Here is a 13,277-nt window from a genome sequence, read left to right on the forward strand (position 1 = left end):
TTAAGAATTCACCTCTGATGTGTTTTTCAAATCAAAGGCTTTGTGAAAAGTAATTTTTAGCATCTCACACCAACATTCTACGAAAATGGTCTTAATGTAAGTTAGAGCCCCAGTCTCCATCACACCAACAGAATGATCATCTGATCTCAGTTCTTCAGCTGCAGCTTTAGAAGTTGACCAGCTACTAGCAGGTTTCTGCCTAACATTTGAACACTTCAAAGGAAAAAGTAACCGAAGTCCAGATATAATACACAATTCATTAATTCCCAAGCCATTTCAAAATCCAAAACCTCAAGTTTCTCGCAGAAGGTGGATTTTTGCTTAGCTTGCTGTCTTTTCAAAGTCATGGAAAGACATTTGGCACCCACAATTCCATTAAATGAGACATTTTTTGTTTTCTCTTTAACAGGAGTAAATTGAAGGCTTTCAAATGTCCAAGTGATAGCATGAAGTTCTACTTGGCACCTTCCAAAAGCAACAAAGTTCTTTTGCCACCTATACAGAGAGGGATGCTCATCAACCACTTGTCACAGTGCTGTGGAAATGTAACACAAGGAATGCAAGATGAGTTATGCAGTTTGACAGATTTTATGACAATAACTCCCAAAGGACAGCAAAGATCAGTTCAGGACAAAACATACTTTATTGTACTGTAATGTCAGAAGTACAAGAAAAGTACAGCAGAGAACCATGCTAATGGTGCTTCCAGGGTCTGTGAAGGACAGAAGTACAAGATAATGGGGTACTACTGTACTCAGTGCAAAAACTGATTCATTTGAGGCACAAGTACACTATTGTTTAAGCAGCTTGATTCAAGCACAGCTCTGGTATGTGATCTACTCTGTTTTCTTTCTATGTGACATTTCTAGAACAAAGCTACCTTTACATGAAAGAGGCAGTAGATTCAAGTCAGGGGTGTCCAACTTGCCACTTGGCAACCAAAGAAAAAAATTAAGAAAAATACTCTGCATAGTCACCCTCCACATCTTAGTTTCAGATATGGAGCTGTGGCTAGAGAATCAAAGTTACTCTGAAAGGTCAGAACCCAGATCTGTTTGGCTGGGTGGGGTAACTTATTTCACACTGACCACAATTTATCCAATAAGAAAAAAAACCACAACCAACTCATATCTTGGATAAGAAATCATACATATCTAACATTCAAATAAATTTCAGCCCTTGAGATCCTAATTTATGGCTTAAGACACAATGAAAGTGTTTGGGCACCCTTGAGTTAAGTTAATGAAGAGCATTTTTGCTAAAAAAGGCAAGCAAGATCACTGTTTTAAACAGAGCTGACCTCTACAAGAACAAAGCAGGAATCCAAGTCACTAGTTACTACTAGGCTGACATGTACTGCTGCCCAGAAAGATAAAAATGTAACATCACAATGAAAAAAGTTCAACAAAGTTGAAAGGTTTCAACACCAGAAGCAGCATTTGAAAACAAGCTGTTTAAGTTAATCTTTTCAAGAGATGCAGATTGCATAACTCTACGCATGAACAAACATGCTGGCAATCTTCTCCTTTTACACAGCAGCTGTGTTTAACATAGGAAGTTCTGGGTTTAAAGAAAGCTACTTGAAGAAGAATTAAGATTTGCAATTCCCTGTCTAACTTAATGAGATTAGTAGAGAAATGAAAAAAATGACTACTGAAACAGTAGTTTCTCAGTGGGTCCCTATCATTACAAACACAGCTGGATTTGTAAGCAAGGCAAGACTAAACAGACAGCTATTACTTTATATTATTACTATGCTCATAAGTTACATCTGTTAAAAGTTAAAAAAAGCCAAGCAGTTTTGCCCTATTTCAAGAATAGTTTCCAATCAACACCAGTTTACATGGTGAATGGGACTTCACGAATAAACAAGGAATGGTGACATCTTTGGGTCAAGAATGACAAGAAATAATGGGCTCTGTGCTACCAATCAACCTCAACAAGAATATGGCACATGGGCCAGCCCAAGCCGTACCAACACTGAACCTTTAGCACTCAGCACAAATTCGGATCTCTTCACTTTAACTAGCAAACCAGGTGAAAAGGCTGGGTAAAAAAGCCCCAAAAACCAAAACCCTAACTAAAAACTTTAGCCAAAAGTTGGAATATACTTTAAAAAAAAAAATCTGTAGTTTTAAAATAACTTGATGCTGACGTCGGTTTGTGCAAACTGAAAAAAAAGTCCTCACTGAATTTCTCTCCAACAAAAGACAAATCCTGCAAATATTTTCCTTTTAGCCCACTGTACCTTAAGATACAATCTCAAATCTAACAGATGTAAATGAAAGAGAGAAAAAATTACAGCATCTGCACAACATTCTTTCTACAAACAGCTCCTGGAGGGAAAATAAAATATAAAAGGAATAAAGACAGGAAGGTTCCATCTGAAATATTCTCACAATCTTTCCCACTTTGTAGTCCATGTATCCGACTCTGATGCTAAGGTGACAGTGTATGTAAGCAGATTTTTTTGTTGATTTTATTATATTTGAGTTTCAATTGAAGAGAACCTGAGGAGAGAGCGGAGCCTCTTCAGGAATTGTCGGATGGAACATGCTCCTCGAAGCCCTCGCTCTCCCGGACCAGGGCTCTTTCCAGGATAACGCGGCCTTCCTTGTAGCGCTGGCTGTCTTCAGTGGCAAACTCATAGATCCAGCCCAGTTTGCTGTTGCAGTTCTTGCAGCTCACATCCCGGACCATGTGGCGGCCAGTGAGCATGACCCGGTCCTGAACTTCACTGTACTGCAGATTTACCACCTGGGACAAACACACAGGGCACAGGGAACACACAGCATTAGTCTGCCTACGGGAAACCTGCTGAACGACTATCAGCACGTCAGAAGGAAAGAGCCCGTAGCACCGCACACAAACTGAAAATTGCAGTGCACAAAGTCTCTTTTGTGAGAAGGTAACACCTTAGACATGTGCTTCACAACAATGTAAAAGCCTCACACTTTAACGGAGAGACATGGATTGCTATCACAAAATATGCAGAAGTGCTCTGTTCAACTCTGGGTGAGGAACTCACAGTGAACAGCGTGTAAATTTATATTAATCCAGTTGTAATGTATGTAACCCATTTCATCATAACATGGTGATCTGATGTGATCATCAGGTCCCCGAACTCAGAAACAAAATATGAAAAGAGGTAGTTCTTAAAAATCTTGTGGTGCTTTTGAAATAATTACCTAAGAAAAAGCCAGGGTCAGTGGCTGAGAATGTAGACGTGAATCATGCACCTTTTTGTGTACTGTATCAGCGGCTTAAAATATACTTTTAACTTCTTTTGCAGCACCACCACAAAACCACGATTTTTAGTTCACTGAAAAGTTGATGTCAGAACTATACCTAAACTGCTGATATGTAGATTCTAAGAGATAGACTGCACTGCTTTCTCAGCTTTGCACCTGACTGCTTCAAATGTACAGATTCTGACTGCAGAAATGCAAAAACTCAAACTGCCGTAATTAAACCCCACTATTTAACATTAAAAAATCTGAACTCCAGGATCCAGAGCTTACTGTATGAGGAATAAATCTCTCACTACTGGCAAGATTCAGGATACCCAAAGTTCCACAGCAAAACATAGTTAAGATGCTATTGATGTCTCTATCAACTCTGCCCATGGCCAAATGGCTTATAAGAAAAAAACAGAACTAAAATACTACAATACAAAATACTAAAATACAAAACTAAAACAATATGACCAGGAACTTTGCAAGAAAGCAAAGGACAATCACAATTTTTCCAGTTAATCCAATGGACAAGTTTTTATGCAAGGCTAATAAATAATCCAACAACTCACTCAAAAATTATGACTTCTGTATTTCAACCTATTGAATCAGATAAATTAAAAACGATTAAACTAAATCAGAGCATTGTTATCTGTAAAAAGGATTGTGATTGATTGTGGCAACTTAAGTTGCCAGACTACTGGTAACTTAAATGTATTTCAGAAATTAAACAAAATATTATCTAGACTCTTTAACTGCATAAAAGTGAAAACATCTTTGGAATCCTTTGACAGACACCAGATACTCTCAGTGAATTTGAGATTCATATTACAAAAGTCTCTCAAGTTAAAACTTCATCAATTTTGGCCTGATGCCTCTATACACACAGTCTTCTTTATAGTCTTTCAGTATTGCAGACAAAACTAATTTAGGTAAGTTTCCCATCCAACAGTAAATGTCAAATTTGATTTCAAAGACAGCTGAATAAAATAAAAGTTAAAATAGTAATTGCACAACACTTTAGCCAAGAAGCTTTTTCGACCTCATGACAGAGTCATATCCCACAAACTCGTTTTTCAAAAGTAAATAGCAATTCCTCCAGCTTCTTACCAACCTTGTTAAAAAGAAAGGCCCTTCCTGTGGCCCCTGTAAAGCGAGTGGAGATGAGCTCGGAGCGGTTGGTCAGGATCGTGTCGCAGTTTGCGCAGGAGAACAGGCGAGTGCCACCAATATGATCCAAAAAAATTCTTCCCATGTTTAGAACTTATGTAAGTTTATTCTCAAGACCTGAAAGCAAAAAGAAACATCATGTAAAAAAAAATCATTATAGCAAAAGAATTGAAACTCCCAAACATCTCATATATATATATAAATATATATATATGGCAGGATATTCTTCAAACCAGTTCAGTAAATGATTGCTTGAAGTCATTCCTCTGTTGGTGAACTACTGAACTCAGAGTCTGCCTTCACCCTCTCATCAAGACAAGTTCCTTCCCAAAGTGACCATTTTACCAATAAGATGACTCAAATACAAATTAATTACATTAAATGAGAAAAAACTCAAACAGAAATATTTAAACTACAGTTCAGACTTTTGCAGACCCCCTACTGGCCTCTACAGTTCCTAAACTCAGAAGCTTCCCCTTCCTTTAACACAAAACTGAAATTCTATTTCAGTACATTCCCAACAACTCACTCATCTTAGTCAGCACTAAGAAATGAAGCACTGAGAATTACACTGAGTCACCAAGACAATTATAGCTTAATTTTCCCAAGTCACCCCCACTTTTTATAATACATATTTATTATGTCACTTCCCCATAGCTTTGCACAATTTATGACACATGATCACACAACACCACCACCTAGAATGCTGGTATAGCACCCTGGCTGCTGTATTTGACTTGACACTTCTTTGTTTCATATACACACCAATACAGGGAAGATGTGGATGCTCTTTCACATAATAAACAATCCACCCAGTCTTTACACCAGACAGTTTTATATACAAATATATACAACAAAAGTTGTCTAATCCAAACACAAAATACTGTGTCATTTATTCAAGGTATTTCCAAAGCCTCATCACTAAAATACCTCAGCAACTGCAATGAGAAAAAGAACAGAGCTAAAAATCTTCGTAGGAGATGACCTGAAGTGCCTGATAAATCAGTCTCTTCACTACTTAGGAAAATTAAAGTGTCTCATCAGCTTCACACCAACTAACATAAGTTACTCAAAGTTAACTAGTGAGTAGGCATAGAACGTATACCCAAAAACTTAAATCACGAAGGATGAGATAACACCATAATTTAATTCCTTTGTCATGTTATTTCCCTTTCAACTGCAGAAGTTTTATAACTAAACTTCTAGTTAAACAAGTTAAATGTACCTCCATTTATACCTCAATGTAGAGTCAGAAAAATGCATTGTCTCTGCTTTTGTCATACAGAGCAATGCAAAGTAAATCTGACACACTGCAATATTAGAATTGCGTGGGTTTTACTTTTCAGAGCAGGAGACTGCCATTCATAGAGAAGTAAATCAAATTTAATGCACATCTAATTGAATATTCTAAGTCAAACACCATGAAGAAGCACAAATACCTAATTTAAACTCATTTCAAGTTTTAGAGGATCAGTTTCTTAAAGCTTTCTCTTGACATGCACAAAGCAAATGGACTAAAACTTGTACCTGCACACACAGAACTTAACACACCATTTTTACATCTAAGTATCAGAAGTCATTGACATAAAGCAATTGGGAAAAAAAAATCATTATTTCACACTTTGTTTTCTTAAAATGTGAGGCAACAAAAAGGGTTCCTAATATTGAACAGAGTGATTTTAGCTCAGGTTCCTTACCTTCAGATTGTTCAAATCACTATTAATCTTCTGTATCCCATCTGAAGGATACATAAAAATTAAAAGCAATGTCATAACTCTTCCTTTTAAAGGTGATGTAATACTCATTTCTCTTCTTCAAAAGGATAAATAAAACAGCTCTGAGAGGTGTTACTCCGCTCAAAATACAGAAAGCATTTTCATTTAGATTTCTCTAAGCTTTATACCTTTCGAATATGCCTTTATCTGTCCTAGCAAGCAAAGGCGAAAAAAATTAAAATGTGAATAGTGACAGAACGAAAGAAAATCAAGAGACAATAAGTGTGATTAAACAAGTATCAGTCGAAGTCCCCAGCCAGAAGAAGCCATGAATACAAGCAATTATGGCAATTGTAACAGATATGCCCATAAGGCGCTTGGCCTAGGTCCACGCGCCATCCCTCCTAATTTTGGATAATGTTATCTTTGTGCTGATTGTATTGTGGATTCTAAACAATTAAGTGATGGTAACTTACAGTAAATGAGGAATCAGCATCCAAAGGAGTATTTCTTTCAGAGTAAACACAATGTCCACCCTGTCAATATTTTTAGAAGGTAACGTAACATAAATCCAAACCAGCCTCTATCTCACCAAGAGCAACGCAAGAGCTTGGTGTCCAGATCAGATCCTTTAGACAGACTGACCCTGCACAGCATGGCATTTTGAAAAATGCACCTGAACACTTCAAATGCAAGTGGATCACCTGCCTAAAATAATAATTTATGTCCGTAGCCTCAGAAAAGCAGTAGCCCAGAGACGCTAAAAATGGAAATCAAATACTTCAGAAGGGAGCACAAGTGCAATTCTAACAAGCAAATTAGAAGTCACAGCAACATACAAACGTATTACTTCTGGATATGGCATTATGGCATAGACTGAAGTCTTGAGTCCCCAAAATCTCAAACATAAAAAAAAAAAAAGGCATAAATAAATATATTCAAAGACATAAGGCTGAAAAATCTGCCTAGTAATACAAGACCTAAAATCCTCACTTATTTATGTCACCTTAACAAGCCTAAAGTCGCAGCAGAATCTAACAAATCAACTGGTACCAGAACACATTTTTTCAGAATACAGTTCATAAGGAAATGTATATTCTTGAAGTAATACACATTAAAAAAATTAGAAAGTTAAATTCTACAGTCAGCACCATAACATTCAAAACAATGTCGATTTTCTGTACGTTTTCTTAAAAAACTACTAAAATACTGTAAGATTACTAGAGTGTCTAACTTTTTCAAAGTAACCTCTACACTCAACTACCACCTGGTAGACTTCAGCCAAAATACCAAGGAGGCTACACCTACCTCTGACCTCAGTTCTGATTGTTGAATTCAATGAATTTGTAAGGGCCCAAGCTGAAGCATGATAAAAACTCAGCTTACATTAGTCTTTATGTTACTGCTCACAGTAAAAAGTAGGAAAAAAATTACAAAATGACTGCTAGTAATGCAGACTTAAAATGCCACACTTTATCATGAATTTTCTAAAAAGCCTAACATGGACATTTTGCTTTTTTTCCCTCTCCTGTAAAATAGAGAAACTAATTTCAGCTTGGAATCATTTCACGCTCTCCCCTTCCTTCTTCTTCCCCCAAGATAAAAACATGGTGTTCACTTACAAGACCAAATCAGAAGGTGCTTGCTGTGGATAAAGACTCCTCTCTCCTTATGTAAGCATGCTGAATACTGTAGGGTACACTTACTGCACACAGGAAAAAACCAGAAGCACAACAGAACAAAGGGAAAGCAATTTTCCATTGCTCTCGGGCTCCTGCCCCTTACAAAGAGAAGTGGTGTGTACAAAGTCACCCAAGTTAACTGTGCAGATTTTTTTCCCTATAGTTTCAGTACCAATCGAAAAGGTGCGGGCGTCTATTTATGTTCACACATGCATAAATGATCTGAAAAAGCCACTTATAGGCAGCTCTGATAGGCAGTGGGAAGGCTCTCTTAAATGAGGAACAGCCAAAGAATTGTGAAACATAAAAGCGTTTCTATAGCTTAAGATTCTCCAAATAGCAGGAGGAAAATACTATAAGTGCACTTGGCCATTCATTCACTATTTACACTTAAAACCCCAGAAAATAACTTCCACTGGTCCAGAAAACCAGTCAGGTTTCCCAGTGCTACTTACAGCTCCAGAAAGTGACACTACTGTATCCCACCAATTCCATCATCGTACCAGCAGAATTTTCAGAAGTAGTGGACAGGGTTATTCTTGGTTATTCACAAAACCAAACGCTGAGGAAAGAACAGATTTTTTTTTTTGGCCCATGATTTCCCTTTTAAAATCAGCTATGCATTCTTTACTGGGTATGTATCAATAATGAAGCTCTAGTGCTTCTGCCTTCATGTAAATTACCAAACACAAGTCATTACAGTAAATGAACGGCTGCAATGTACGAAAGGCAGACTTATTTACTTTCCTTAATGAGATATAAAGAATCTATTGCTTGCCAAATCTCCCCAGTTCCAAGAGAGGGGTACTTCATGAACTGAGAGATGATGACACTGCCATTATTCAGCACTCTGACCACCCTCCCGAGAGGACCTTTAGGAGAGCAATGAATGATATTACCTGGCCTGCTGACACTGCATGATTTTGACAGTACATTATTCTGACAGCATAAACCTTGATACCACTTCTTAATCACACTGTGAAAGACTTCCTCCCTGCATGCTTCTTCCAGTGAGTGAGTGCATGGACAGACAGGAAACACAAGTACTGTGGCTACTGTGTATTCCCACAGCAGTAGCTCCCAAACTCCACAAACACTTCCAGTGCTGATTTCAGCAAAACTGAGCAACAACCATATCAAAGGGTTGACATTTAACTGCTTAAATTTGACCACTATCTGCAGACACACCCAAAAACACCTGAAACACCACCTCACTGGTATTTGTACTACCTCATCTGCCTACCTTCACCATCAATAAAGAATGAAAAAATAACACAAAGAATTATTTATTAACATCTTTAAAACTAACAGTCAGTGTTTGCTTGTCCTGGAATGCATCTCTTGAAGACACAGGACCGTCAACACTTGGGAGAGCCAGCAAGCACTTTCTCTATACACACTGGACTGTGGACATTTCACAGGAGGAGCCTCAGTGTTGCTTCAGCACCATCTACTGCGTTCACATCTACAACAGAGAACAGCTGCTAGTTAAAGGACAAAAAACTGCCACCGCCTCTCTTTCACCATTTTACCAACCAAATACATTTTCCTCTGTGAACAAGTAAGAATTCTCTACCCTTTGAGAAAGGGTTTTGCATTCCCCCAAGCACACTGAAACATTCTCAAGACGTACTTACCCTGGAATCAAGATGAAACTTCATTGCATCTCAGGAACTGGGCTTCAGCTTCCTCTTCTCATCTCAGAGATGGACAAAAGAGGAAGAGAATTCTTAGCACAGCTGCACAAGACCACACATTAAAGAATCATAAAGGAAAAAATAAAATGTGCTCCTTACCTTCCCAGGTTCCCATGCTCACAGGTGGTGGCATATCCGAAAATACACATGTGGTCAGTCTCTTAGGAGCTCGGAGATTCAGTGCCCGCCACCAACTTCTGCGACTGTCCAAGTAAACAGGGCCTGGCCTCTGCCTACATGCAGAATTGAAACCACCACATGTAGCCAAATGTGGAGAGAAACTGAACAGCATACCGTGCTCTTTTGAACCATCCAGCTACTGTAGCAAACTGTAAAAGGAACTTAATACAGTCCAATGACAGAAGAGGCTTTGGCAAAGCAATGGAAGCTGTACCCAGATGCAGGGCACAGCACCCGCCAACAAGAGGCTGCCTTGCAGGATGAAAACACCCTTGTGCAAGTGGCAGCAATGTAATTTTGTATTGCAGGTTGCAGTAGTATCATTTCCTATTGCACACTGGACTTTTTCCTAGGTAAGGTGAGCGCTGGGATACTGGCATTTAAATTTGTATATGTCACATTGGTGCACTCAAACACTAATCCAGGGTACTTTGTTTCACATTTACAGAGAGCAGAGCCACACAGATAGGTGTTTTTTTCTCATACAGACCCCCTATCTCAGCATCTCCCACAGAGTAACTTAAACCCTCACAATACTCTTGCTAGATAACATACAAAAGTATTAGTTTACAAGTGGTATCAGACTCAGATTAATTTTCTTTCCCACCACTACAGAGAGTCCAAAACCAGCAACTAGATCTGTCTCCCTGTTTATTTTTCCCATCATTTTCCTCCTTTTCCTTTCCCAATTACTCCATTGTTTTAAAGAAAGCTGTATTTCCTTGTTTTGTAATAAATCTATTCTTATAGTTAAGCTGTTGAGACAACTTTTGTCTACGAATCCATTCTGCAACTTTCTGAAAGCTAAACTACGCATTTTCTGTTTTCATTAATTTTAGTGCTGAAATGATACAAAATTTCATTCAAAGACATCACTGATTTCAGAGCCATTATAAATGACATCCCATAAACAAGCTTTTAAGAAATGGTGTAAAGACAACCATCATCCAAACCAGTGACATGCAGCTGGCAGAAAGGATGCTAATATACTAAGTGCACGTCATCAAGAGATTTTTTAATTAACTAGAAAGGTCCTAAGCGTAGGTAAAGGGTCCAAAATGTTTGCTAGCAAACATCCACAGTGTACAGGCATTTCATCTGCACCTACACCGTCTATTTCATTTAGCAAGTGATTTTTAAGTTAAATCTTGCTTAAGGGAATTACGTATTTCAGTGAGAGCTGAGCAACCCAAGATTTCAACACAGGTCAAATGGTAGTAAACAAACATGAACCAATGACCTGTCTGGGACTGCATCCCTTCAAGCTCGTGACGATTACCACGATAAATACAGATACATAAGTATGTATACAGCTCTCAGCCTGTGACAAGTAACAAATCCAGCCCATTCTTGTAATCTTCTCTGCTGGGCTTTGAGATGCAGTTTCATTTGTCCTCACACACTTGGCAACCACACTTAAAACTCACTCGTCATTACCAAAATCTACATACAAACAATAAGCTCCGCATCTCTAAGTATTTCCGTAACTACGGAAGTGAAAGTAGCAGATGACAAAAGCCTCCAAATAGTATATTTAAAGACTACTTTAGAAAAAGAAAGCAGCACTTAAAAACTGACAGTTTTGTTTGTCACGCACGGGACTTGAATTCAGCCATCTAGAATGCGGCTCTATATAGAAATATATCCAGGATTATATATACAGCAGTTACATACAGTCACGTGAGGGAATGTTTACAACCGGGGAGCAAGTTCCCTCCCTTTCAGCCATCAGCCATAAACATTAGTTAAGCTAATGGTTAATCTAGAGCCATTCGCTGCTGACACCAAGACTTGTTCTGTGATAGCACTTTCGAAAGAGCCCTGCCCTGTTTCTCTCTCAGAAGACCGTGTGTACTTGCTTTGTTATTCCCTCAATATAACCCTAAATCCGTGTTTATTATTTAAAGAAACCAAAGACAAATATTTTATTAGATTCTACTGCGATATCAGTCGAAAACACGCCCTTGGTTCTTAAATAAACACGCTGGATTAATCTAATCTACATCTGCTTGCACAGTACAGCTGAGAGCTGTGCACAGAGTAACAAATGAAGCAGACACACACCAATCTTCACGTTCATTTTTGCTTCGACTTAGACCCTTTCCAGACCAGGAAAGCGCCGGCAGAATATTTCAGCTCCCTGGGAGTACCATACTTCCACGGGGAAAACCCCAACCTAAGCGCTGGCAGGCGAATGCGCCTCGCTGCTGAGCGAGCCGCGAGCACCTCCCCAAAGCACACGATCATCAGGGCTGGATGTGTGACAGCTCCCCGCGGGAGGCACCTGTCCGCCGGGGACACGGGGCCGCTCCGCCGGCCGGCGCTCAGCGAGCGGCACCTTGGCCCGGGCAGAGGGGCGCTGCGCCCCGCGGCTCTGCCACCGCCGTGCGGCGGGGCCGGGCGGCTCAAGCCCCGCGGCCGGGCGCTGCGGGGCCGCCGGTGCCGGGGTCGCGCACACACAAAGCCGCGCGCGCGCGGGGGCGTTCCCCGGCCCGGCCCGGCCCGTCACGGGGGCGCGCGCAGCCAACCGGGGCCGGCCCGGCTCGTCCCGTCCCCCCCCCGCCGCCGGGCCAGCAGGAGCCCTGACAACAAACAGCAGGAAACAGCTGACGGGCAGGCACCGCCGCCGCCTCCGCCGCACCGAGGGGCCGTGCCTGGGGCCCACCGCCGCCCCCGATCCCCGAGCCGCCCCCGCTCCCGCACCGGGCCCGGACACGGCCCCGCGCCCACCCGCCAGGGGCTCCGCAAAGAACCGGCCCGAAAAGTTGCTCGGTGCGGGGCCGGGGGAGGAAGTTGTGTCGGCGGCGACGGGGAGGGGGTGCTCGGTGCCGGCCCCCGCCGGGAAGGCTGGGCGGCGCTGGGAGACGCTGACGGAGGAAGGGACGCGCTGGGGAAGGCCGATGCTTTGTGGCGGCGCCGGGTAACGCACCGGGTCAGGCAGGGCCGGCCGCTGCCCCTCTCCGCGTCCGCCTCCGGACCGGACCGGAGCGGCTCGCCCGGGGCTCCGCCGCGGCCCGACAGACACAGCGCCGCGGCGCGGAGCGGCGGTCGCCACCTCCCTCCCCAGCCGCCCCGGTCTCCCCGGGTAGCGCGGGGCGGGCGCGGCCCCCGCGCGGTTACCTGGTGCCGGGGAGCGGCGGCGGCGGCGGCGGTGGCGGCTTCGTACCCGGTGTCTCCCCCGCCCTCCACGGCCCCTGCGCTCCCGATCGGCCGCCCGGCTCCGCCCCGCCGAGGCACCGCCCCGCCTGTCCATCAGCGCGGCCAGGCCCCGCCCCGGCCCCGCCCCTCGGTGCCGCGGAGGCTCCGCCCCTGCCGCTCGCTCGAGGCCCCGCCCCGGGTCGGCTCGCGGCCGCGCGCGGCGGGGCACGCCGGGTCACGGAGTCACGGCGTCACGGCACCGCGCAGTTATAGAGTTACAGAATTACAGAACCACAGAGTCACCTAATCAGCAAGGCTGGAGGAGACCTTTAAGATCGTCTAGTCCGATCGTCCATTCAGCACTACCACGGTAACCCTTAAATCATTAAACCACACCGCGCTGCACCGTGTCCAGGAGCCTCTTAAGCACCTTCAGGGGTGGTGACCTCCCTGGACAGCCTG

General features: G+C 42.4%; 1 protein-coding gene across 5 annotated transcripts; it reads right to left on the reverse strand.

The window, feature by feature from the left end:
• Nucleotides 1-620: 620 nt before the first annotated feature.
• On the reverse strand, nucleotides 621-12,928 carry YPEL5 (yippee like 5). Of its 5 annotated transcripts, XM_066316318.1 has the most exons (7): nucleotides 12,798-12,928; nucleotides 9,597-9,730; nucleotides 9,438-9,499; nucleotides 9,110-9,265; nucleotides 8,256-8,362; nucleotides 4,348-4,520; nucleotides 621-2,757 (listed from the first exon to the last, which is right to left on the reverse strand). In XM_066316318.1, the coding sequence occupies exons 6-7, from the start codon at nucleotides 4,486-4,488 to the stop codon at nucleotides 2,533-2,535; spliced, it is 366 nt and encodes a 121-aa protein (XP_066172415.1). In that variant the 5' UTR covers nucleotides 4,489-4,520; nucleotides 8,256-8,362; nucleotides 9,110-9,265; nucleotides 9,438-9,499; nucleotides 9,597-9,730; nucleotides 12,798-12,928; the 3' UTR covers nucleotides 621-2,532. The 5 variants fall into 5 exon arrangements, with proteins under 5 accessions (XP_066172415.1, XP_066172416.1, XP_066172417.1 ...); XM_066316319.1 differs by lacking the exon at nucleotides 8,256-8,362; XM_066316320.1 differs by lacking the exons at nucleotides 8,256-8,362; nucleotides 9,110-9,265.
• Nucleotides 12,929-13,277: the final 349 nt, after the last annotated feature.

Source organism: Sylvia atricapilla, chromosome 3, assembly GCF_009819655.1.
Source record: "Sylvia atricapilla isolate bSylAtr1 chromosome 3, bSylAtr1.pri, whole genome shotgun sequence".
Lineage (NCBI taxonomy): Eukaryota > Metazoa > Chordata > Aves > Passeriformes > Sylviidae > Sylvia > Sylvia atricapilla.

What these genes read in the sequence shown, in the direction of transcription:
- YPEL5 (XM_066316322.1), bottom strand. Translation starts at nt 4,488, where the DNA reads ATGGGAAGAATTTTTTTGGATCATATTGGTGGCACTCGCCTGTTCTCC. An exon ending in GGGCCTTTCTTTTTAACAAG is followed by an intron (nt 2,758 to 4,347) that starts GTTGGTAAGAAG and finishes TGTTTGTCCCAG; the next exon opens with GTGGTAAATCTGCAGTACAG.